This window comes from Mustelus asterias, chromosome 22, assembly GCF_964213995.1.
Source record: "Mustelus asterias chromosome 22, sMusAst1.hap1.1, whole genome shotgun sequence".
Classification (NCBI taxonomy): domain Eukaryota; kingdom Metazoa; phylum Chordata; class Chondrichthyes; order Carcharhiniformes; family Triakidae; genus Mustelus; species Mustelus asterias.
The window spans coordinates 57,701,532-57,728,258 of NC_135822.1; the positions used below are offsets into that span (position 1 = coordinate 57,701,532).

Sequence of the window (26,727 nt, forward strand, 5' to 3'; positions counted from 1 at the left end):
TGCTGCCTCACAGAGCCACGGGTTCGATTCCCGGCTTGGGGGTCACTGTCTGTGCGGAGTTTGCACGTTCTCCCCGTGTCTGCGTGGGTTTCCTCCGGGTGCTCTGGTTTTCTCCCACAGTCTGAAAGACGTGCTGGTTAGGTGTTAAATTCTCCCTCAGTGTAACCCGAACAGGAGTGTGGCGACTAGGGGATTTTCACAGTAACTTCATTGCAGTGTTAATGTAAGCCGACTTGTGACGCGAATAAATAAACTTTAAGCTTTAGCTGTGTGCATCCCTCAGACATTTCTTCCAGCCAAGTCCTTGTCATTGATGGGTGTTGCAAAGTGCGAGGCCACTACTGACTGGTGGCAGTGTCGAGAGAACCGTAATGCCACTCTCCACCAGCCCGACAACATACGTAAATTCAATCATTTCCTTTTATTTTCTTGATACAGCAAAGTGATTTTAAAAATGGTAATGAAATTCTCTATCACATGCAGTCACACAGAAAAGAAATTTAAACGTGTGATTGTAATACATGACTTAAAGCTTGATTTTTTTTTTCCAGGAAATAATTTAGGACACTAATATCTGGCAATGGCACAACCTTCGTGTAGTGTTGACTTGCAAACTGATCCAGTACTGAGGACTCAGATCCAAGCTTGCTTTTCCCCCAAAAGGAGAGGCTGGCTATTCCGATCGACATTGATAATTTAAGGCCAAATACTCTCATGATTCTTCTGTGCCTTGTCCTGGAGGAGAGGGGGCGTTTTATTGTCACCATTTAGCAGCTAACCCAAAAGTCGTTACCATTCCCTCCGCCGTACTAAGCTTCGAGCTCAAAGCCCATGCCAACCTTGTGACCCCCAGCATGGAAATTCTTCCCGTCAATCAGTCCAGACAGTGTCAACTTCACACCTAGGTGCGTGAGAGAGAGACAGAGAATGAGCACATGAGAGAGCAAAGTGGGCTATTAATCGGAACATACACACCGATCACGCCACGGGGCTGCCACCCTGCACATATGATGTGGAGATGCCGGCGTTGGACTGGGGTGAACACAGTAAGAGTTTTAACAACACCAGGTTAAAGTCCAACAGGTTTATTTGGTAGCAAATATCATAAGCTTTCGGAGCGCTGCTCCTTCGTCAGCAGAGCTCCGAAAGCTTATGGTATTTGCTACCAAATAAATCTGTTGGGACTTTAACCTGGTGTTAAAACTCTTACTGTGTTCACCCTGCACATACACAAACACTTCCTCCGTTCTGTACTCCAGGCAAGCATGCCAAGCACCGTTTTGCAGAAATCATTTCTCCATTCTAGACACTGCAGGGAAAGGTCTTAGGTAGAAGCAGCCCCATGCTCCAACAGATCTGAATCCCATCGACACATCATAGAATCCCTACAGTGCAGAAGGAGGCCATTCAGCCCATCGAGTCTGCACCGACCACAATCCCACCCAGGTCCTATTCCTGCAACCCGTCATATTTACTCTGTTAATCCCCCTGACATTAAGGGTCAATTTAGCATGGTCAAGCACCTAAACCGCACATCTTTGGAGTATAGGAGGAAACCTAGGGTGGCACGGTGGTTAGCACTGCTGCATCACAGCGCCAGGGAACAGGGTTCAATTCCCGGCTTGGGTCACTGTCTGTGTGGAGTTTGCACATTCTCCCCCGTGTCTGCGTGGGTTTCCTCCGGGTGCTCCGGTTTCCTCCCACAGTCCAAAGATGTGTGGGTTAGGTGGATTGGCCGTGCTAAATTGCCCCTCAGTGTCAGGGGGACAAACTAGGGTAAATGCCTGGGGTTATGGGGTTAGGGTGAGATTATGGTCGGTGCAGACTCGATGGGCCGAATTGCCTCCTTCTGCACTGTAGGAATTCTATGTTCTAAACTGGAGCACCCGGAGGAAACCCATGCAGACACGGGGAGGGCGTGCAAACTCTGCACAGACAGTGACCCGATGTTGGAATTGAATCCACGTCCCTGGGGCTGTGAGGCAGCAGTGCTGTGCCACCGTACCGCCCCTTTTAACTCTCCTTTAGTCTCTTGCCAGGTTCCAGCAGGGGTCGATGCTAAGTTAGCTGATTACAGCAGCGATTGTCCACTCGAGAACCCCTGTGCTGAGCAGCAGCGTAGGGGAAGGTTTACCCACTTACGCTTTCCACAAAGTGAGCAGAGATCTGAATGGACTCAGCTGTCACCTGTCTGTTCTGCCATGTTAGAAGGTGGCAGACATTGGTCACTCACTAAGGTATAGAGGGTGGCCCGTGTCCAGCAGAACAGCAACCCAAAGGCAGCATCAGGAATGGACTGAGTGGGGCAAGGTGTTCTTGTTCCCCCCCCCAACACATTAGAGGACTTACTTTGAATACAATGTGAGCCATCACTGAAGCCAAGTGAGGCCAGAGCAGAGAAGGAAATCACAGAGCTCCATTATTAATGAGGGGCATTTTAAAGCATTGGGAATCTAAGAGGCAGTTCTGTACATACCTGGTCTGAGGGTATGAGTGTATCCTAGTCCGATGAGGCTGGAGTTATTCACCTTGGTCTAGGACAGAACAAACAAGTATAAACAACAGAGAAATCATAGTATCATAAAATCCCTACGGTGCAGATCGAGGCCATTTGGCCCATCGAGCCTGCACTAACCACAATCCCACCAGGTCCTGTCCCCATAACCCCATGTATTTATCCTAGCTAATCCCCCTGACACTAAGGGGGCAATTTAGCACGGCCAATCCACCTAACCCACGCATCTTTGGACTGTGGGAGGAAACTGGGGCACCCGGAGGAAACCCACGCAGACACAGGGAGAATGTGCAAACTCCACACAGACAGTGACCTGAGGCCAGAATTGCACCTGGGTCTCCAATGCTGTGAGGCAGCAGTGCTAACCGCTGTGCCACCTGGGTTTCATGGCTCAGTCGAAGGGAACTTTCTTCAACCAACCAGTTTATCCTCCAGCCCTCAGCTGAAGATGAGCGAGTGATGATATGACAATTATTTGCTTTACTGACATAGATCTCCCACAGAACCAAGTGCACGGAGCTCAGTGGTGTGCATGTATAGAATCATCAAATTCTACAGTGCAGAAAGCCATTCGGCCCATCAAGTCAGCACTGACCACAATCCCACCCATGCCCCATCCCCATAACCCATGTATTTACCCTGCTCGTCCCCCTGACACTAAGGGGCAATTTAGCATGGCCGATTCCCCTAACCCACACATCTTTGGACGCTAAGAGGCAATTTAGCATGGCCAATCCTCCTAACCCGCCCATCTTTGGCCTGTGGGAGGAAACCGGAGCACCCGGAGGAATATTGTGTGCAGTCTGGTCACCTCACTATAAGAAGGATGTGGAAGCGCTGGAAAGAGTGCAGAGGAGATTTACCAGGATGCTGCCTGGTTTGGAGGGTAGGTCTTATGAGGAAAGGTTGAGGGAGTTAGGGCTGTTCTCTCTGGAGCGGAGGAGGCTGAGGGGAGACTTAATAGAGGTTTATAAAATGATGAAGGGGATAGATAGAGTGAACGTTCAAAGACTATTTCCTCGGGTGGATGGAGCTATTACAAGGGGGCATAACTGTAGGGTTCATGGTGGGAGATATAGGAAGGATATCAGAGGTAGGTTCTTTACGCAGAGAGTGGTTGGGGGTGTGGAATGGACTGCCTGCAGTGATAGTGGAGTCAGACACTTTAGGAACATTTAAGCGGTTATTGGATAGGCACATGGAGCACACCAGGATGATAGGGAGTGGGATAGCTTGATCTTGGTTTCAGATAAAGCTCGGCACAACATCGTGGGCCGAAGGGCCTGTTCTGTGCTGTCCTGTTCTATGTTCTATGAAACCCACGCAGACACGGGGATAACGTGCAGACTCTGCACAGACAGTGACCTAAGCTGGGAATCGAACCCGGGTCCCTGGCGCTGTGAGGGGCAGCAGTGCTAACCACTGTGCCACCATGCCGCCCAATAGTCCAAACCATTCAGTGCAGTCCATTTTTAACAGTATATAATGCTGAAATTCCTCTTCCTCCCTATTTCCTAGGCGCTGTCTCCAATTCAATCTTTGAGGCTCGATTCAGTCTCATTTCTCTCCGGTGTCCCGCCATTTAGAATAGAAAAACGGTAGCAGCAGCCTGCTGCTGCCAGTTCCATCACCTTTGTGTGTCAGCTAGGTTGAACTTCCTGTGCTCACCTCCAGTCAGGTTAGTTTCAGCTCCAGTGTGAGGAGGGCCGACACACCGCAGCGGTACCAAGGCGGCTCCGCCTAGTTTTGCGGGCATCAGCCCTCGGATGACGGGTATTGTCAGTGAGGGCTTATTCACAAACTGATCACCCAGCTCGCCTGCATAATGAGGTCCGCTATGCTGACCGAAGGCATTGCCAAATGGTTCGAGAGGTGCTGAGAGTCTGACGGTGCCTGGTGAGACAGGCTGTGAGCCCAGAACACAGGCCACATCCCCCAGCACAGCGTGATGGACAGCACGGTGGCACAGTGGGTTAGCACTGCTGCCTCACAGCGCCAGGGACCCGGGTTCGATTCCCGGCTTGGGTCACTGTCTGTGCGGAGTTTGCACGTTCTCCCCATGTCTGCGTGGGTTTCCTCCGGGCGCTCCGGTTTCCTCCCACAGTCCGAAAGACGTGCTGGTTAGGTGCTAAATTCTCCCTCAGTGTAACCCGAACAGGCACCGGAGTGTGGCGACTAGGGGATTTTCATAGTAACTTCATTGCAGTGTTAATGAAAGCCTTACTTGTGACTAATAAATGAACTTTACTTTAACTTTAAACAGTCCCTCATCTCCCCAGGGTCTCAGCCCTATCCCAGATGCTCAATAAAAGTCAAATGTCTCGCCTTTTTATCAAGTATCTGTTGACAGCTCACCCCCAACGGAGCATCAGCTTGTATTTTGAATAACTATGCCTGTTATCTTGAAAGATGCCGAACTTCATTTTGTTTTCCACATGACTCTGTGGATTCAAAGGAAGAACCTGAACCAGAATGGGACCTGTGTTTGTGGGGACGTTTGCTAGTGCAGTCGAGGAGGTTTAAACTAATTTATAGAATCCTACAGTGCACAAGGAGGCCATTCGGCCCATCGAGTCTGCACCGACCACAATCCCACTCAGGCCCTATCCCCATGCATTTACCCTAACTAGTCCCTCTGACACTAAGGGGCAATTTAGCATGGCAAATCCACCCAACCCGCACATCTTTGGACTGTGGGAGGAAACCGGAGCACCCGGAGGAAACCCATGCAGACACGGGGAGAATGTGCAAACGTCGCACAGACAGTGACCCAAGCCAGGATTTGAACCCAGGTCCCTGGCACTGTGAGGCAGTAGTGCTAACCACTGTGCCATCGTGCTGCCCTATGGCAGGGGGTTGGGTTGCAGAGTGGAGATACAGTAGGTGATGCACAGCTAAATATGGAAGAGAAGCCAGTTCAGTTTGGAAGGAAAAAAGAGACATGTTAAGAGAAAATGCCATGGCTGATGGCATTTATTTTAATGCAAGGAGTCTTACGGGTAAGGTAGATGAACTGAGGGTATTGATTAACACATGGGCATATGATATTGTTATCACAGAGACGTGGTTGAGGGAGGACTGGCAGCATAATATTCTGGGATATGGAATCCTCAGGCGAGACTGGGGTGTAAAAGAGAAGGTGGTGTAACAGTCAGTGAGGTACGACTTTATCTTAGCAGGCTCCTCAACGAGGCCATACGGGTGAAACTCAAACACAAAAAGGGGGCAATCACATTGCTGGGAGTGTACGATAGGCCCCAAACAGTCAGGAGAGATAGATGAGCAGATATGTAGGCAAATCTCAGAGAAGTGTAAATACAATAGGGTAATAATAGTAGGGGATTGCAACTTCCCCAACATTAATTGGGATAGGCAGAGTGTGAAAGGCTTAGAGGGCGCAGAATTCTTAAAGCATTAAAATAGTTGGGTGATTTGTCTTTGACCAGCGCAGACGTGATGGGCTGAAGGGTCTTTTTCTGTTCGACAGAGCTCTATGACTGTTGCATGAGATAGAGAATCTGGTGAACTGGTGCAGCAATAATAATCTCTCCCTCAATGTCAACAAAACGAAGGAGAGTGTCATCGACTTCAGGAAGCGTAGAGGAGAACATGCCCCTGTCTACATCAACGGGGACGAAGTAGAAAGGGTCGAGAGCTTCAAGGTTTTAGGTGTTCAAATCACCAACAACCTGTCCTGGTCCCCCCCATGCCGACACTATAGTTAAGAAAGCCCACCAACACCTCTACTTTCTCAGAAGACTAAGGAAATTTGGCATGTCAGCTACGACTCTCACCAACTTTTACAGATGCACCATAGAAAGCATTATTTCTGGTTGTATCACAGCTTGGTATGGCTCCTGCTCTGCCCAAGACCGCAAGAAATGACAAAAGGTCGTGAATGCAGCCCAATCCATCACGCAAACCAGCCACACATTCATTGACTGTCTACACTTCCCACTGCCTCGGGAAAAGCAGCCAGCATAATCAAGGACCCCACGCACCCCGGACATTCTCTCTACCACCTTCTTCCATCAGGAAAAAGATACAAAAGTCTGAGGTCACGTACCAACTGACTCAAGCTTCTTCCCTGCTGCTGTCAGACTTTTGAATGGACCTGCCTCGCATTAAGTTGATCTTTCTCTGCACCCTAGCTGTGACTGTAACACTACATTCTGCACTCTCTCATTTCCTTCTCTATGAACAATATGATTTGTCTGTATAGCGCGCAAGAAACAATACTTTTCACTGTATCCCAATACATGTGACAATAATAAATCAAATCACTTTCCATTCCTTTTGCACACACCATTTAATATTGCATGCTTCCACAGCCACCCCTTTTCACAAACTGTTAAAATCAGAGTCAATCTCACCAAGTTAGTGGGAGGCCATTTGGCCCACCATCCCTGGTGCTGAACCAGCGATTCGATGAGTCCCACTTCGCCTGTCCTTTCTCTATGGCTCTGCTAACGTCTTCCCCTTCAACCTGGTCTCAACTCTCTTCATAGATCTCCCACTTTCCAGCTAGCCCTGCCCTTTTCTGTTGGTGGATGTTTGACCAGATCGCAGCAGGGGGTGTTACTCACAGATATGTAGGTGTCAGTGTCGATCTGGTACTTGGCAGCAATCCCAAAGCGAGTGTTATTGCTGCCAGCAGTCCAAGCCAGGTTCACGGCCGTTTCCACCTTGTCGTTCACCTTCTGGTAAATCGAGCCTCCAAACTCAGCACCATCATTTCTGGGAGGTAAGCCAGAAAGGGGATTTGAATGGAGGAGTGTCCATTAAAACTAATAACTGCTGAAAAACAGGTTCCCCATGATTCAGCAACCTCCTAATATTACCCAATTATCATCTACAATCACTGTGTGGATGCAGCCAAACCTGAAATACTGTGTACAGTTATAGTCATCATAAAATATTGAAAAGGTTTATTCATTCGTGGGACATGGGCGTCGCTGGCTGGGCCAGCATTTATTGTCCATCCCTAGTTGCCCTTGGAGGGCAGTTGAGAATCAACCACATTGCTGTGGCTCTGGAGTCACATGTAGGCCAGACCGGGTAAGGACGGCAGATTTCCTTCCCAAAAGGACATCAGTGAACCAGATGGGCTTTTCCGACAATGGTTTCATCAGTAGATTCTTAATTCCAGATTTTTTAAAATCGAATTCAAATTCCACCATCTGCTGAGGCAGGATTCGAACTCGGGTCCCCAGAACATGAGCTGAGTTTCTGGATTAATAGTCGAGCGATAATATCACTAGGCCATCACCTCCCCGAAGACAGCAAACAGAATGATTGATAGGATTAGATGAAGAGTATTATTAAAATTACACATGTTACATAGAAACATAGAAAACTACAGCACAAAACAGGCCCTTTGGCCCCACAAGTTGTGCCGAACATATCCCTACCTTTTAGGCCTACCTATAACCCTCCATCCTATTAAGTCCCATGTACTCATCCAGGAGTCTCTTAAAAGACCCTATTGAGTTCGCCTCCACCACCACTGACGGCAGCCGATTCCACTCGCCCACCACCCTCTGTGTGAAAAACTTCCCCCTAACATTTCCCCTGTACCTACCCCCCAGCACCTTAAACCTGTGTCCTCTCGTACCTACCCTCTCCTGTACCTACCCTTTAAAGAGAAGATTAGAAACCCTTTAACAGCATCAGCCGTGGCTCAGTGGGTAACTGCCTCAAAGTCACAAGATTCCAGGTTAGAATCACAGAATCTACAGTGCAGGAGGCTGCCATTTGGCCCATCGAGTTTGCACCGACCACAGTCCCGTCCAGGCCCTATCCCCATAGCCCCACGTATTTACCCTAGCTAGTCCCCCTGACACTAAGGGGAAATTTAGCATGGCCAATCCACCTAACCCACACATCTTTGGACTGTGGGAAGGAAACCGGAGCACCCGGAGGAAACGCACGCAGACACGGGGGGGAGAACGTGCAGACTCCGCACAGACAGTGACCCAAGCCGGGAATCGAACCCGGGTCCCTGGCGCTGTGAGGCAGCAGTGCTAACCCACTGTGCCACCGTGCCGCCCCACTCCAGGGCTCGAGTACAAACATTGAGGTCAATGCTGTAGTACATACTGAGGAAATGTTGCACTGTCACTATCATCTTTCGGGGCAGATGACGGGTGGATGTAAAAACTCCAGAGGAATAATTTGAAGCAGAGTTCCTGGTGCCTCGGTCAATATTCACTCCTCAACTAACTTAAAAAAAAAACAGATAATCGGTGGAAGTTTATGCATATCGCCTGCCACGTTTCAACACGACTGAACTTCAAAAAGTACTTAATCGTGAAGCGCGATTGCGAAAAGCTCTACTTTTTAATCTTGCTTTTAACACTGGCTGCCCCTGTTCTCTGACATACTTACACATGGGTGTGTAGCTGGAAATCCCCAGCTTTGTAGCCCAGAGAGAAGTTGTTCTGTGCCAGCTTGGATTTGGCCGTGTCGAAGGCTGTCTGGTGCCCGATGAGCCAGCCCTCGTAGCCCAGCACAGCCATGGCATGGATGGTGGGGCCAGCAAAGTCAAAATCAATATCGCAGCCCAGGTTAACGTAGTCCCGCTTGTAGGCAGTCTTCAGCTTCCCACTCTTCTTGCTGCGGACAAACAACATCTTATTTACAGCAGGCGTGTCACAATATGGAGCTGACACTGCCCCCTCAACTCTCCAGCAAGGCTTTGATTCTTCGCTGAAGTGCAGTGCCACAGATATTTCCCCCATGTAGCCCGTTTGTCAAGCACAGGTCCAGACAGTGTCAGCCCGCTCTCCAACCATAGGAGGGCATCGGAGCCCAGTCTGAACCTGTTCTTTTTTTTAAAAAAAGTTTATTTATTAGTCACAAGTACATTAACACTGTAATGAAGTTACTGCGAAAATCCCCTGGTCGCCACTCTGGCGCCTGTTCGGAGGGGGAATTTAGCATGCCCAATGCACCTAATCTGCACATCTTTGGACTGTAGGCCAGGGTCACTGGACAGGCAGCTCCTTCCTTAGCCTCTTAACAGATTGCAGCAGCAACGAAACCACTTCCACACCGACAGCTTCCTTCAACCACAAAACCAGCAGTGATGCTGAGGAAGAAACCACTGAAGGGAAGTCTCTGCTTTGTTCTCCCTGTCCCAGGAGGTTCTGTCACTCTCTGGCTTTCCCTAAAAGGAATAATCAATCCGTCCAGAGTAGATCACAGAGTTCTTCTTCAGTTCTGCCTACTTTTTACTTGAATCCAATACGAGTGTGTACATCAGCTTCTGTGACCGTAAAGCTATAGATTAAAGCATTATAGCAAAAACCTACTGGGATCCATCATTGGCATCACAGCAGCTAAAGCCCCCACAAACCAGCCTCCGCACAAGAGTCTCACTGAGGCCAAGATACTGAATACCAGCCGAACAAGAGCCAATCTCCACCTGCACTCACTGCTGCAGCAGAGTCAGGGATAGACTCATTCACCTCTCTTATGTCTATCTCCATGGCATCGCTCAGCTCACGCTTTCTCAGTTCAGTCTGCTGCTGAAACCCTCGTCCATGCCTTTGCTACCTCGAGACTCGACCATTCCAGCGCACTCCTGGCTGGTCTCCCACATCCTCCTCTCCGTAAACCGGAGGTCATCCAAAGCTCTGCAGTCGGTTTCTTGAAGAGCACCAAGTCCCTTTCCTTCATCGCCCTGGTGCTCACTGGCCTCCACCGGCTCCCAGTCAAGCCATGATTTAAACATTCTCAATCTTCTTTTAAAATCCCTCCCTATCTCTGTAATCTCCTCCAACCCCACAGCCACCCAAGATACCTACACTTCTCTAATTCCAATGAGCTTTGACAAAGGGTCATCTGGACTCGAAAAGTCAGCTCTTTTCTCTCCTTACAGATGCTGCCAGACCTGCTGAGATTTTCTAGCATTCTCTCTTTTGGTTTCAGATTTCAGCATCCACAGTAATTTGCTTTTATCTCTAATTCCGGTCTCTGGTGCATTATCAATTCTCAACTGCCCCACTGCTTTCCTCCTTTAAGACGCTCCTTAAAACTCTTTGACCAAGCTTTTGGTCATCTGACCTCACATCTCCTTATGTGATTCAATGGCAAATATTATTCTGTAACGCTCCTATGGTACACTTCATGATGTTAAAGATGTCATGTAAACACCGTCGCCACCATGCTCGATCTTGGTACAAGGCAAATTCTCAACAGAAGCATCACCAAAACCTCATACCAGCCACATAGTGGTGGCACAGTGGTTAGCACTGCTGCCTCACAGCGCCAGGGACCCGGGTTCGATTCCCGGCTTGGGTCACTGTCTGTGCGGAGTCTGCACGTTCTCCCTGTGTCTGCGTGGGTTTCCTCCGGGTGCTCCCGTTTCCTCCCACAGTCTGAAAGACATGCTGGTTAGGTGCATTGGCCCAAACAGGCGCCAGAGTGTGGCGACTAGGGGCATTTCACAGTAACTTCATTGCAATGTTAATCATAGAAGCCCTACAGTACAGAAGGAGGCCATTCAGACCATCGAGTATGTACTGATGACGATCCTACCCAGGCCCTATTCCTATAACCCCACACATTTATCCTGCTAATTCCCCTGAAACTAGGGTCAATTTAGCACGACCAATCAACCTAACCCGCGCATCTTTGGAGTGTGGGAGGAAACCGGAGCACCCTCCAGCACCTCTTCAGGTCAATGAACCTAACCAGCATGTCTTTCAGACTGTGGGAGGAAACCGGAGCACCCGAAGGAAACCCACGCAGACACGGGGAGAAAGTGCAAACTCCACACAGACAGTGACCCCAGGCCGGGAGTGAACCCGGGTCCCTGGCGCTGTGAGGCAGCGGTGCTCACCCACTGTGCTGCCCATACCACTGCTCTCTCACATCCAGCAACATCCAGATTAGTTTTCCACTCTGTCACAAGTTTTCCTCCACTCTCCTTCTCACTTCGGTCTCCTTAAGGAAATTCACACAAGCACAGTGACCCTAGGCAGACTGAAGTTAGCACACTTAAGCATTGGGTAAACTTCCCAATCTTTATCCCCCACCACAGGCAAAACCAAAGGAAAATGAACGTTACCCTGTATTTGGTACAAATGTTGTGTCAAACGTCAGTTTCAGTCCTTTAGCAAGCTGTGTGGAAAGCAGACCAAAGGAAGGTTAGTGCTTATGTGCCGTCTTTCAACTATTTAAACACATGCTACCTTCAACCAATATTTATCAAATAGATTTGCTCATGTTAAACATTTGTATTGGGATAACCTCTGTAATCTCTAAGGCGCTTAGAAATCATAGAATCCCTACAGTGCAGAAGGAGCCCATTCGGCCCATCGAGTCTGCACCGACCACAATCCCACCCAGGCTCTATCCCCGTAACCCTACATATTTACCCCGCTAATCCCTCTAATTTATGCACCCCAGGACACTAAGGGGCAATTTAGCACAGCCAATGCACCTAACCCACGGAGCACCCGGAGGAAACCCACGCAGACACGGGGAGAACGTGCAGACTTCACACAGACAGTGACCCCAAGCCGGGGATCGAACCCGGGTCCCTGACGCTGTGAGGCAGCAGTGCTAACCCACTGTGCTACCGTGTCGCCTCAATGACGTTAAACTGAGTCTCACGCTGCTCGGATGGATGGACCTGATCCCAGGGCACCTTAACGAGGAGCAGGAGTGTTCTCGTAGAGTCTTGTTCCTCATCCAACGTCACCCAAAGGAGTGATCTTGTTTTATATCTTGTGGGAGCTTGCTGTGTACTAAAATCACTGCCGTGTTTCCTGTACTTCAGAAGTACTGCACCAGCTGCAAATAACTTGAGCGATTCTATAGGAATGGAAATTTGGTTTTTATTCTTGAAGGATTCCCTTCCTAAACCCCAGCCACGGAAGTTTAACACGCTCTCGCTCTCTCCCAATCACAGCACTGTAACCAAACAAAACAGATCCAGGTTCCCACCAGACACTGGTCAAAAACAATACTGCTCACTCTGTGTGACCAACACTTCAAATAGTATTTACAACAACAATATACATCAAAATCTAACCACAACTAAAACAGTGGGGGCGATTCTCCCATCCCGCTGCCCTGAGTTTTTAGCACAGTGGGCCCGGAGATTCAAGCGGCGCCCGATTCACGTGATCTGCGCTGGGCGTCCGGGCCCCGAGTGCGTCTCCCAGCGTCGGATATCCGACAGTCAGTCATTTACATATCATCTCCCAGTGCCAGATATCCGGAGCCTTCAGCTCCGCGCTGGAAATCGGCACAGAGCTGCATAACGTATGCTGCTGCTAATTTACACATCATCTCCATGCCATTAGCGGACCTGGGACTGACATCTCCAGGACCGCTAGTATCTCCTTCCCCCCACCCACCGCCACCACCACCAGGAGTGGTTCACTCCAGCGGGGAGTGGAGAATATAATCAAGACCCCGCCCCCCCCCCACAGAGGGTTTGGCGCTGGGGTCCCCCTTGCCACTGCCAGCTTGGGCCTCCTGGCACTGCCCGAGGGGCAAAGTGCCAATACTTGGGGGCACCTTGGCACTGCCCACCGCCCACCAGGCATGACAGTGCCATGGGGGTGGGGCCTCTGGGGTACGATCGGTGGGGGTCCTAGCTGCCACTCTGCAGTCGGGATCAGCGGGGGAGGGAGGCCAGTGGGACTCGGGCATGTTTGGGGGCCAGCGATCGGCGAATATTTCAGAGGGAAGTAGAACAAGTGGCCCAATGCTCACTTCAGCCTCAGGTTGAATCGTTGGCAGACGGCGCACTGTACAAAACCATTCCCACTGCACGGGACACGTTAACCTTCTGTGAAGCTACCCTCCCCAACACTGGGCTCCAATGCACACACTCCCCGCAGCACCTACCTGATCTTCAATGGTGATCTCACTGGCTAGAACATTGTCGGTATTCCATTTCTCAGTGAAGGTGAGGCCGTACTCCTTCAGCTTGTATTTGGTGTCCAGGCTGCCCGTTGCTTTGCCTGTGTCGGTGTTGGAAGACCCGGAGGTGGTAAACTCCTGAGGAAGGAAGCGGGTGGAGAAATCGGATCAATCTTGCAAAACTCACCTCCCCCCCAACCCCTTTGACGGTGCTATCAAACGCAAAACAAAACTGTAAATATAGAAGCAGCTTATCAAGAGTCAACCATAAGTTATTAATAATAACTTCAGCAATTGAAAGGTTCCTTCCTCCCTCTCCGTCAATAAAACATTGAACTTTTGCCGTTGGGCTTCTTGACCGGAAACAAGCCCAAGCTCGGCAGGTTTTCTGGATTTTTAGGTTCACTTCAGCTTTCTGCAAGTTAAGACATGGGACCCTGGGAGATTGATTTACAGGTCAACATCGACTAAAAACGCAGCAGTGATCAGGTCAGAATAGTCTGCAAGGTGTTTTTTTTCCCAGTTATTAAATGTTGAAGGAGCATTGCGACACAACAATTAGTAACATGCTAAGTATGAACAACGACTGGATAATCGACGCGGCAGCTCCCCAGCTCAGCTGCAGATATAGCTCCATGTTCACCAACGCCCTTACAGTAGCTCACCCAAGTGGTTGTTCTTCACGTGTCAGCCTGATTTGATGGAGGTGGCTTAAGGAGATTAAGGGATTTGAGATTTATTTTCCTACCAGCTTTCCATTTGTAGGAAAGGGGAATTTAGAGGCAGCTCGTTCAGAAAGCTCTGCTCACCGAGAACTCTCAACCTATACCGACTCTCCACGCTTCGATCACAATTTTGGATGCGTCACCGTTCGTCCATCCAGCTTGTGTCATTCACAAAAGAAAAAGTTTCAAAGTTTATTTATTCGTCACAAGTAAGGCTTACATTAACACTGCAATGAAGTTACTGTGAAATTCCCCTTGTCGCCACACTCCGGCGCCTGTTCAGGTCAATGCACGTCTTTCAGACTGTGGGAGGAAAGTGGAGCATCCGGAGGAAACCCACGCAGACACAGGGGGGAGAACGTGCAGACTCCACACAGTGACCCAAGCCAGGAATCGAACCCGGGTCCCTGGCACCGTGAGGCAGCAGTGCTAACCCACTGTGCCACCCGTCAAAAGTCACACCTTTCTCACAAGTTGCCCAAACACCACTGTAAACTGAGTGCAGCCGCCTTGCACTATAATGGGAACTGTAGAACAATACACAGCTTTCATCCTCTGCAGTACAACGTGACCATTACTCTCACGCGTGTTGTGCAGAGTCTCGGCCGTTTGCTCCGGCTTCTCACAAGGTGAAAGACCAAGAACACAAAGCCGGAGTGTGGAACAGGATAACAACAGCAGGGTCAATACACTGGGAACGTCGTCAGTGCCGCTCCGGTTAGGAAAGAGAATAAAGTGCGGCAAGTCTATACAAAGAGTGACACGGAGCTCTCCCAATGGCCTCAGATACAATAGCTGCAATAACTGAATATTTACAGTCTCATCTACAAGGAGCAGGGCCATGGATAAGCACACATGGGGTAAAGGAGGGGAACCAGCCACCCTGCAATCTGATATAAACGATTCAATCCCAAAAGGAAACAAACTAGATTTCCACCAGATACATCAACTCCATCGATCAGTCTTGTTTCAGGGAATATTCATCCCTCATATGGGGGCGGCGCGGTGGCACAGTGGGTTAGCACTGCTGCCTCACAGCGCCAGGGACCCGGGTTCGATTCCCCGCTTGGGTCACTGTCTGTGTGGCGTTTGCACATTCTCCCCCGTGTCTGTGTGGGTTTCCTCCGGGTGCTCCGGTTTCCTCCCACACTCCGAAAGATGTGCTGGTTAGGTGTTAAATTCTCCCTCAGTGTAACCCGAACAGGCGCCGGAGTGTGACAACTAGGGGAATTTCACAGTAACCTCATTGCAGTGGCCTTACTTGTGACGAACAAATAAACTTTAACTTTATTCCCCCTCCTGAAAATTACTTTTAGAAACAGCGCACACCCCAAATGAATAAAAAGTCTAAACTGTACAAATGAACAAGCCTTCCAATTTATTCCATTCCCCTCGCCGCTTCCCGGGACCATCAGTTCCTCGTGACAAGCCGCTGTAAAGAAAAGGACCGCAAACACAAAGCTTGCTACACCAGACAAAAACAATTAAACGGCCCTCAAACCCAGACATTGTGCTTGTTAAAGCTGAACCAGAAGGACAGACAGAGGCAGAAAGAGAGAGAGAAGGCACATGGATTCAGGCTATCTTACCATCTGACGGAGCAATCCAGCACAGGAAGGATCAAGCAGCAGGAAAGAGGAAGCAAAGAGGAAGGAAGTGTGTTAGAATCCAGCTGGCAAGATCAGGTCTCCACATAAGTACTGACAGACAGCGTACAGTATAGCAGATGTGAGCATAGAACTGAGTGCTGTCAGTATAGTGCTCAACAACTGGACATGCAGCAGAATGTCTCAGGCACACTCATTAACACTGGGCCCCACTTCATCAATCCCTCAGAGTGTGGCCATTACATTTCTCAGAGCGAGTTCCTTCTACATGGAAGAAACTCTTAACAGCAAACGCTGGGGAAAATTTTACTTAAAAGGATCAGGAAAGCACAGACGAGGATTGTTGCTTTAAGAAAAGCACCTACAAAAGACACCCAATGTTCAGTCTGAACGTATTGATTAGATGCCAGCGATAATATTAAAAGAGTCTGACAGAACCTTTGACACCTCTGAACGTGTGCGTGGCTCAGAATTATTTTCTCCCAGACTTTCTAACAGCGCCCACACAGCTCTCAGACAACTTGGTACATGGAATGCTGGCCTTTCTCATGAGGGGATGAGTCTTGCTGCAGCTGCAGAGGGCACCCGATGTGCTGTGCACAGCTCCGGTCCCCTTACTTAAGGAAGGATGTAGCCGCATTTCAGAGAAAATTCACTCGGCCGATTCCTGGAATGAAGGAATTGTCTTGAGGAAAGGTTGAGCAGGTTAGACCCTTACGCATTGGGGTTCAAAGAACATGAATGTGGAAAATCCCGAGAGATAGTCGGACAGAGGGAGGACTTGTCCCCTTTCCTTCGTGCTCTGCCACTTCTCTTTCGGCTCACGTCCACCCCTTGACAGGGTGGACCCCGACAGGGCGTTTCATCTCGGAGAGGAATCTAGAACCAGGGGACACTGTTTCAAAAGAAGGAGTGTTCCATTTAAAAAGCCGGGCCGGAATTCCTTCTTTCCGAGGGTTAGCAGCCTTTGGAATTCTCCTCCACAGACAGCAGTGGGGACTGGGTCACTGAATATATTTGAGGCAGGGGCAGATGAGGCAGTCAGTAAAGTGGGTTAAGGCCCCACAAAGCAGTGCAGCCTGCGGAATAGCAGAGCAGGCTCAAATGGTCCAATACTGCTCCGATTAATGATCTTAGCATCACACCTCGCCAGCCACCCATTATCAACAGCAACCCTAGCAGGCTGTGGAGAAACCTTGAGAGATGAAGCATCATGGCCATCAGCCTGTCTATCACCGACGTGCGGTGTGAACCTTTATTGTATCTTTTTCATCTCGTTTCTCATCCCTGATTAAAACAATGCTGCCCTCTACGCTCTGGTGAGTTTTTACTGTTGTCGATGCCTCAAAACAAACTTGCCCCCCCCCTTCTTCTGCTGCCCTGCAACTATAACACTTACCACTCCACTCGATGATTTAGTCTTGAGTTCCAGCTTCACCAGACCGAACCCTAACAAACGAGGGGAGAACAAGTTAGAACAAGTCAGCACTGAGAACGTTACAGCTTCAGGAAGACACCAGAGCGAGTCCTGCAAAACTTAAACCGATGAGAAAATACCAGAAACAAAAACTCACCTACATCAGCACATTTTCCTGGATGGAAGTCCAACTACTCGATACAAAATCAATCCTTTAGCAACCCAAGCAGCGAAGGAAACGGAGGTGACCTCAGTGAATGAGGGGAGGAGTTGAGTAGAATCCTACATTGAAGGAGGAGGCCTTTCAGCCCCTCGAGTCTGCACCAACCACAATCCCACCCAGGCCCTATCCCCATGACCCCATGCATTTACCCATACTAGTCCCCCTGACACTAAGGGTCAATTTAGCACGGCCAATGCACATAACCTGCACATCTTTGGAGTTTGGGAGGAAAACACAGCACCCGGAGGAAACCCACGCAGACACAGGGAGAATGTGCAGAATCCCACACAGACGGTGACCCAAGCCGAGAATTGAACCCAGGTCCCTGGCGCTGTGGGGCAGCAGTGCCAACCACTGCACCACCGTGCCTCCCACTTGAATTGAGGGTGGGGGGAGAATTCAACATATGTCAAAGTTATCACTTAGCCCAAGACAATGAATGAAGTCTAACTCTCATCATGCTCTGATGCTGTATATTCTTCCAGACAACTTGCTCCCACCCCCAGTGACAGCCTCGACCCTATCAGTACTTAACGCGGCGTTGGCTCGCTTGATTTGCTCCCTCCATTCTCAGCCAAGAATAGCCCTGTGGGGTGATTTTCACATTTCAAATAAACAGCATGATACACCTGATTTAAATCCCAGTGACAAAAATACACCGTGCATGCTGCAAATACCACAGGGCTCTGTAGAGAGTCTGGCTCCCCAGCTAAGTTCTGCTCACAAATCGATCCCAGCCAAAAGCCGCCACTGAGTCCCCCCTGAATTCCAAGTCCTTGGCAATCTCTAACACTGCAAGGGGAGAGCTCGACTGGGCAATGACAGAATACCTTGTATGAATGGTTTATAATGTCACTCGGCATGGCTGGAAAACCAAGCGTCACTCTGCATCCCTCTCTGCAAGAAGATAGGTTACTGCTACTATATTAGGAATGGTTACATCAGCACAACTGCCACTGACTGGAAGGAATTACTGAGCCCGAAACTGTTTCACGTGGTCTTAACTGAGCATAAAGCACTCAGCGACTGCTCCAGCTCTGATCAATCAGGCTCAATATTCTGTCCAAATTAATCCTCTTTCCCCTTCTCAATGTCAACATTCAGGCCAAATGTCACAAATCAGGAGAAAAGCCACACCAAGACAGTCACTATCCAGCTGCCTTCAAAACTCAGGAAGGACAGAGAGTTGCTTCATTACCCAGTGGGACATTAGTTTGTTAAATAGGGGATGGGGAGCAGGGAGTTAGTCCCTCGCCTCACTCTCTGATCAAGGGTGATATTGCGGAGCCTGGTTGGCAGGAAGTAACTGAATCTTGCCACTCGGAGTTCAGATAAAGAGCAATGATACCAATGTGTCTTCCCTGGGGCTGAGAGCGCTATCAATTGCCCCCTGGATCAATGCAAGAAAACAGAAGCCAGAGCAGAAACAGCAACCTCGTCCTTGTTAGAAACAGGATAGAAACAGCAGCCTCGTCCTTGTTAGCGTTGCTGGAGCAAAGGAGAGCAGGTAAAATATTTTTAAAAAAAAGAATGCCATTTGTAAAACAAAATAGAACTTTTAAAAAATAATGCCTGTGAAGAATAGTGAGTAGTTGGAATAAGAAAGTACTACCCAAGGATCATAACTATCACAGTGAGTTAGCACTGCTGCCTCACAGCACCGGGGACCTGGGTTCAATTCCATCCTTGGGTCACTGTCTGTGTGGAGTTTGCACCTTCTCCCCGTGTTTGCGTGGGTTTCCTCCGGGCGCTCCAGTTTCCTCCCACAGTCCAAAGATGTGTGGGTTAGGTGGATTGGCCGGGCTAAATTGCCCCTTAGTGTCAGGGGGACTAACTAGGGTAAGTGCATGGGGTTATGGGGATAGGGCCTGGGTGGGATTGTGGTCGGTGCAGACTCGATGGGCTGAATGGCCTCCTTCTGTACTGTAAGGATTCTATCACCCCCAAACTGCATAAAGCTTTATTCTCCCAACTGAAGGCACCAGAGAGCCTGGATTTCATCACTCATTTAACATTTCTGCCCATTCTTTTCAGCGAGGGTGAATAAATCTAAGAGAACAAAAGCAAGATTGGGTACGATCATGTCTGCTATGCAAATGAAGAAATTAGAGGGAAAAATAATTAACGTGATGTCAATCACAGAAAAACTGACCAGAGTTGGGGACTGAGTGAGTCAGTAATCACTTGGAGAGGTGTAGGCTGATACAAGGAGAGTCAACTCGCCTTTGTAATAGCTAGGACCAGGGCAAAATGACTGAACTGGTGCATGGTGGAAGGAGGATGAATGAATGACATTTGACTAGGATCCCAACAATACGATGCTCGCTAAAATTGAGGCGAATCATGTCTTTGATGGGAATTAGAATTAGATTGGGAGAGGAATGGGTGTAGGATGCAAAGAATGGAATAAAAAGGCAGACTCTCATGTTCGAGCGACCAGACTTCTTCCAATCACTGAAGACTTCAATAGGGCAGGTAAGTGAAGAGATGGCCACTGCAGTCCAATGTACAAACGGTCAAATGGGAGAATAATCCAAATAGGGTAGTGTTATGGGGGCAGGGACTGGACGAACAAAGGGATCAATGAACAGGAATCCTCAAGTACCAGTTATTAAAAGTGTGCAAAACGATTCAACAAGATGAATCATTGCTCGGCTTCACCAACATCGGATTACTCCAGAGCACTGTTTAGACCCCATTTGCAATATTGTGATTTTATTTTTGGCAATCCTGATACTCTGGGCTTGCAGAAACTTAACAAACGAATTGTTAGTGTACTTGCGGTAAGGGGCAATCATTTAGGTTCAAGGTAGGTTCTATTTCCCCACAGAAGACACAAGTCAGGAGTGTGATGGAATACTCCCCACTTGCCTGGATGGGTGCGGCTCCAACAACACTCAAGAAGCTCGACACCATCCAGGACAAAGCAGCCCCGCTTGGTTGGCACCCCATCCACAAACACTCACTCCCTCCACCACCGATGCTCAGTAGCAGCAGTGTCTACAAGATGCACTGCAGCAATTCACCAAAGATCCTTAGGCAGCACCTTCCAAACCCACAAACTCTTCCATCTAGAAGGACAAGAGCAGCAAATACATGGGGAACACCACCACCTGCAAGTTCCCCTCCGAGCCACTCACCATCCTGACTTGGAAATATATCGGCTGCTCCTTCGCAGTCAAAATCCTGGAATTCCCTCCCTCACGGCATTGTGGGTCAACCCACAGCACGTGGACTGCAGCGATTCAAGATGGCGGCTCACCACCACCTTCTCAAGGGGCAACGAGGGATGGGCAATAAATGCTGGGCCCAGCCAGCGACGCCCATGCCCCACAAATGAATAAAAAAAAGTTAGTGGATAATCTGATCGAGACATTTAACCTAATGATAGGAACAGGAAGGAAACACTTCTCCCTCTTCAAAGGGGAAGTGAGAGAAAAGATAAAATCTTTGCTTTCCATTTTAACTGCTTGATATCAAGTCCAAGAATATGTTCGCCATACACTGTCTCAGACGCAAAATCAATTGAGTTGTCTCAAAGGGAGCCAGGCAGTTACCTAGGCAACAAGAACATCAAGATGCCAATTCCAATGAGGTGCTGGAGGCAAGCTCCACGGGGTGGAATGACTAACCCCTGTTCCGCAAACATGAAACAGGTTTCAAGATTAGTCTGGCTGCAGTTCGTACATGAGAGCAGCTTTCCCTGGGTAGCAAAGGAGGGGGCCAGAGGGAGAGGTTACGTGTGGTGTCCCGAAACAGGCATTAAGAGTCACAAACAGCTGATTAATAACATCAGAAACCTGAGTTTCAACAACAAACTGAAATCCAAGAACCAGAAGTGTGTGAAAACCACAGAACACATACTGAGCCGGCCTGGGGAGTCACTGGGAGTCGTGATTTTCCCATTGCTATCATTTCTAGCACAGGTCCGATCCTACTGCTGGGTGCGTCACTGTCACCGGTGCTCCCAGTCCCAAAGGTTCCCCAATGCAGCATTTTATCACCCTTAGTGTTTACTTGGAGCATGAAATGTTATAGGAACAGTTGGGAATTTAGCCCACTCTTCATTTGTATTCAAGGGTTAGAAATTCCTACTTTAGAGTGATCACCGCCCTTCATTATGAGAGATTTGAAAGGCGCTTTTGCGGGTGGCACAGTGGTTAGCACTGTTGCCTCACAGCGCCAGGGACCCGGGTTCAATTCCAACCTCAAGTCACTGTCTGTGTGGAGTTTGCACGTTCTCCCTGTGTCTGCGTGGGTTTCCTCCGGGTGCTCCAGTTTCCTCCCACGGTCCAAAGATGTACAGGTTAGGTGGATTGGCCATAGTAAATTGACCCTAGTGTCAAGGGATGACCAGGATAAATACGTGGGGTGGCGGGGATAAGGCCTGGGTGGGATTGTGGTCGATGCAGACTCGATGGGCCGAACGGCCTCCTTCTGCACAGTAGGGAATTCTATTCCACATGTTAACGCGTTGCAAGAATGCAAATTATATTTCTTTTTCAGATGGAAGGAGCGGTCCGATTCTCATGCTTCCATCCATCACTTCACAAAACCAAATTGATGACATTCCCAGCTCATGCATAACCTTGGATACAAGTTTCTAAATAATTCACGGGGCAAAATAGACTGCTCACCATATCCTTTGTTGAAGAGGTCCCTGCTGGATTTGCCCAGGTCTGCATATGATGGTGGCACAGACATCCTGTCTTTGGAAAGGAGACAAAATCATTAGGCCTGCGAGCACAGAACTTTTCATAGCCTAACAGGAGATACTGACCAGTCACAACAGCAATAATACTGCGCGTCGTGAGCTCATTGTTTGTCATGGTAAGGCTCCAGAATTTAAGATTCACAGATAGCTCCCCAGTGACTTGACAAAGCTGAATGCTCTGAGTGGCACATATCACATCTTTCTCAATACTGACAAACTTCTCTTAGCATAAAAGATAGGAGCAATAGGAGGCCATTCGTCCCTTCGAGCCTGCTCCGACATTCATCACGATCATGGCTGATCGTCCAACTCAATCGCCTAATCCTGCTTTCTCCCCATAACCTTTGATCCCATTCGCCCCAAATGCTATATCCAGCCGCCTCTTGAATACATTCAATGTTTTGGCATCAACTATTTCCTGTGGTAATGAATTCCACAGACTCACCACTCTTTGGGTAAAGAAATGTCTCCTCACCTCCGTCCTAAATGGCCTACCCCGAATCCTCAGACTGTGACCCCTGGTTCTGGACTCCCCCACCATCGGGAACATCCTCCCTGCATCTAACCTGTCTAGTCATGTTAGAATTTTATAAGTCTCTATGAGATTCCCCCCTCATTCGTCTGAACTCCAGTACCAATGAACCTTAATCAATCCACTAGGGAGTTGTGACCAAACAGTACAACTCGTTAAAAAAAATGCCGATTCCTCCGTGTACGGCAGCAGCACGCATTAACCCATACAGAACAAAGCTCTGTATTAAACACTTCGACTAAGTTGCCTCTCGCACACCAGTCACTGATTTGTGCTTCCATGACACAGCACCAGTATAATTTTACCCGTGCAGCTATGATTACAATCCGCCATTTTGCAGCAGGGTAACTTGGCACACCTAAACCTCACCCCAGTGCTGGACTAATGTTAATGCGATGGGCCTAAAGTCAAAATATCTGATCAACTCTTTCTGCTCAGCAAATGGGCTTTTCCCTGCTAAAGTGAAACCCAATGGCGTCCAAGCTCCAAGCCGACTTGAGCAATGCCCACACCTCCCAACTGAGAAACGGTCAGTTCCATCTCTGAGCCTCACCCAGCAAGTCAAACTCCAGCACCTCAACCCTCCAGAAGAGGCAAGACAGCCTGCTCCCAAGAACTCAGCCATTTGAGCGCTCTGCCATTTCGACGAGCTACCCACCTTCCTCGCCAGACCTCAATATTCTGTCCAACTAGCAAGTGATGATTATACTTTTCTAGACTTATGTTAAACCAAGCGTAACCGAGATAATAGTGTCACTACTTTCACGAAGGTTTCTGTATGTATGTGAAATCTCTTTACTCAGGCGTGCCCTTGTTCAATCATTCCAGCAGTGGGATCAAAGTCTAAGTTAAACACACTGGCAAACGGCAGAGGCTGAGAGGTATCCCACGCATCCATGTCGAAAAAACAAACTATAGTAGAGTTTCAGCCAGTGACAGCAGATTTAAATAGTAAATGAAGAATGTGTGGAAGACTGCAGTGACCCCCAGTTCAAACCCAGCTCTAAGGGACTTCTATGGTACGTATCTGTGCCTCTGTATTCACTGTAAGGTTTGGCAGCAATTTGGTATCCAACAGGGCGATACAACCCAGGACTGCCCAACATTCAATACCAACAGTCAATGTTACCCAAACTGCCACAGGATGAAGCCTCAATGAAGTAGTTGCTTCAGAGGCTGAGTAAGCCACAGACAGATTAGAACCAAATCTTTGCTGTGCCTGTCCTGAGAATGTTTGATGGGGACAGTGTAGAGAGAGCTTTCCTCTGTATCTAACCCCATGCTGTACCTGTCCTGGGAGTGTTTGATGGGGACAGTGTGGAGGGAGCTTTACTCTGTATCTCACCCCGTGCTGTGCCTGTCCTGGGAGAGTTTAATGGCGACAGTGTAGAGGGAGCGTTACTCTGGATCTAACCCCATGCTGTATCCGTCCTGGGAGTGTTTGATGGGGATAGTGTAGAGGGAGCTTTACTCCGTATCTAACCCCATGCTGTACCTGGCCTGGGAGAGTTTGATGGGGAGAATGTAGAGGGAGCTTTACTCTGTATCTAACCCCATGCTGCACTTGTCCTGGGAGTGTTTGATGGGGACAGTGTAGAGGGAGCTTTACTCTGTATCCGACCCTGTGCTGTACCTGTCCTGGGAGTGTTTGATGGGGACAGTGTAGAGGGAGCTTTACTCTGTATCTAACCCCGTGCTGTACCAGTCCTGGGAGTGTTTGATGGGGACAGTGTAGAGGGAGCTTTACTCTGTATCTGACCCTGTGCTGTGCCTGTCCTGGGAGTGTTTGATGGGGACAGTGTAGAGGGAGCTTTACTCTGTATCTAACCCCGTGCTGTACCTGTCCTGGGAGTGTTTGATGGGGGGAGGGGGACAGTGTAGATGGATCTTGAATCTAATGTTGCCCATTTCCCAACAGTAACTTTTCAAGCCTTTGTGATCATTAGCCAAGCAGTGACTATTATCTGATTAATGGAGGGGAAGGGTAGGTCAGGGTGATATTGGGGTCATTATTCTTGGGCCTGGGTAGGTCAGGGTGATACTGGAGTTATTATTCTTGGGGGGAGGACAGGGTGATATTGGGGTCATTATTCTGGAGGGGGGGTCAGGATGATATTGGGGTCATTATTCTGGGGGGGGGGTCAGGGTGATATTGGGGTCAGTATTCTGGAGGGGGGGTCAGGGTGATATTGGGGTCATTATTCTGGAGGGGGGGTCAGGGTGATATTGGGGTCATTATTCTGGAGGGGGGGTCAGGGTGATATTGGGGACATTATTCTGGAGGGGGGGTCAGGGTGATATTGGGGTCATTATTCTGGAGGGGGGGCTCAGGGTGATATTGGGGTCATTATTCTGGAGGGGGGGTCAGGGTGATATTGGGGTCATTATTCTGGGGGGGGGTCAGGGTGATATTGGGGTCATTATTCTGGAGGGTCAGGATGATATTGGGGTCATTATTCTTGGGGGGGGTCAGGGTGATATTGGGGTCATTATTCTTGGGGGAGTGGGGGTCAGGGTGATATTGGGGTCATTATTCTGGAGTGGGGGCCAGGGTGATATTGGGGTCATTATTCTGGGGGGGTCAGGGTGATATTGGGGTCATTATTCTGGAGTGGGGGCCAGGGTGATATTGGGGACATTATTCTGGGGGGGGGGGGTCAGGGTGATATTGGGGTCATTAATCTGGAGTGGGTGTCAGGGTGATATTGGGGTCATTAATCTGGAGTGGGGGCCAGGGTGATATTGGGGTTATTATTCTGGAGTGGGGGCCAGGGTGATATTGGGGACATTATTCTGGGGGGGGGGGGGGGGGGGGTCAGGGTGATATTGGGGTCATTAATCTGGAGTGGGTGTCAGGGTGATATTGGGGTCATTAATCTGGAGTGGGGGCCAGGGTGATATTGGGGTTATTATTCTGGAGTGGGGGCCAGGGTGATATTGGGGACATTATTCTGGGGGGGGGGGGGGGTCAGGGTGATATTGGGGTCATTAATCGGGGGGGGGGGTCAGGGTGATATTGGGGTCATTAATCGGGGGGGGGGGTCAGGGTGATATTGGGGTCATTAATCGGGGGGGGGGGTCAGGGTGATATTGGGGTCATTATTCTAGAGGGGGGGTCATTATTCTGGAGGGGGGGGTGAGGGGGAGACAGGTCCTTCAGCAGCTCCAACATTATAAAGATGAGATTGATGTGTCTCTCTATTCCTGGGCTACATTTCCACTATTTGAGCGGAGGTCGGGGCTGGTCGGGGCTGGGCGGGCCTGCGGGCCCCACCCTCCCGCTCAGTGACCCGGGAGGCGGCGGCGGGACCCACCCAAGGCCCGGACAAGGCCTCGGCCCCCAGGCCCGCTCCTTGCGGTGTGGCTCCCGGATCCTGGTGTTCCCGCACCCCCGGCGAAGCCGCTCCTACCTGCAGCCTCGATGTCTCCTGCCGATGGGATCCGCGCGAAGCCGCCGCTCCGAGAGGGCAACGTGAAGGAGAGAGCCGGCAGCACTGCGCCTGCGCCGGATGGCGGGGGTTACAGCTCACTGCGCCTGCGCCCGGACGGCCGGGAATTGCGCAGCGCGCCTGCGTCGTCCGGCTGCCCCGGCCCTGCGGATACGTCCCAGCCTAGCCTCCAGCTGCACTGCCCCCTCTGGTCAGTACTCCACTGGCAACTACACTCCACTGATACCTCTTAGCCACTGGCAATTACACTCCACTGGTACCTCTCACCCACTGGCAACTACACTCCACTGGCATCTCTCACCCACTGGCAACTACACTCCACTGGCAGTTACACTCTACTGGTACCTCTCACCCACTGGCAACTACACTCCACTGGCAGCTACACTACTGGTACCTCTCACCCACTGGCAACTACACTCCACTGGCAGCTACACTCCACTGGCATCTCTCACCCACTGGCAACTACACTCCACTGGCAGCTACACTCTACTGGTACCTCTCACCCACTGGCAACTACACTCCACTGGCATCTCTCACCCACTGGCAACTACACTCCACTGGCACTTCCCACCCACTGGCAACTACACTCCACTGGCAGCTACACTCTACTGGTACCTCTCACCCACTGGCAACTACACTCCACTGATACCTCTCACCCACTGGC

General features: G+C 49.6%; 1 protein-coding gene across 2 annotated transcripts; it reads right to left on the reverse strand.

Moving 5' to 3' along the window:
• Window positions 1-402: 402 nt before the first annotated feature.
• Window positions 403-26,187, reverse strand: vdac3 (voltage-dependent anion channel 3). 2 transcript variants are annotated; one of them, XM_078239293.1, is made up of 9 exons: window positions 26,025-26,187; window positions 22,006-22,077; window positions 17,128-17,177; window positions 13,382-13,534; window positions 11,589-11,641; window positions 8,903-9,130; window positions 7,102-7,252; window positions 2,477-2,534; window positions 403-901 (listed from the first exon to the last, which is right to left on the reverse strand). In XM_078239293.1, exons 2-9 carry the CDS (start codon window positions 22,070-22,072, stop codon window positions 810-812), a joined length of 852 nt encoding a protein of 283 aa, XP_078095419.1. In that variant the 5' UTR covers window positions 22,073-22,077; window positions 26,025-26,187; the 3' UTR covers window positions 403-809. The 2 variants fall into 2 exon arrangements, with proteins under 2 accessions (XP_078095419.1, XP_078095420.1); XM_078239294.1 differs by having other exon boundaries at window positions 22,006-22,073; window positions 26,025-26,142.
• Window positions 26,188-26,727: the final 540 nt, after the last annotated feature.

What these genes read in the sequence shown, in the direction of transcription:
- vdac3 (XM_078239293.1), bottom strand. Translation starts at nt 22,072, where the DNA reads ATGTCTGTGCCACCATCATATGCAGACCTGGGCAAATCCAGCAGGGAC. An exon ending in ACATTTGTACCAAATACAGG is followed by an intron (nt 9,131 to 11,588) that starts GTAACGTTCATT and finishes GTTTGTCCGCAG; the next exon opens with CAAGAAGAGTGGGAAGCTGA. An exon ending in ACACTGACACCTACATATCT is followed by an intron (nt 2,535 to 7,101) that starts GTGAGTAACACC and finishes GTTCTGTCCTAG; the next exon opens with ACCAAGGTGAATAACTCCAG.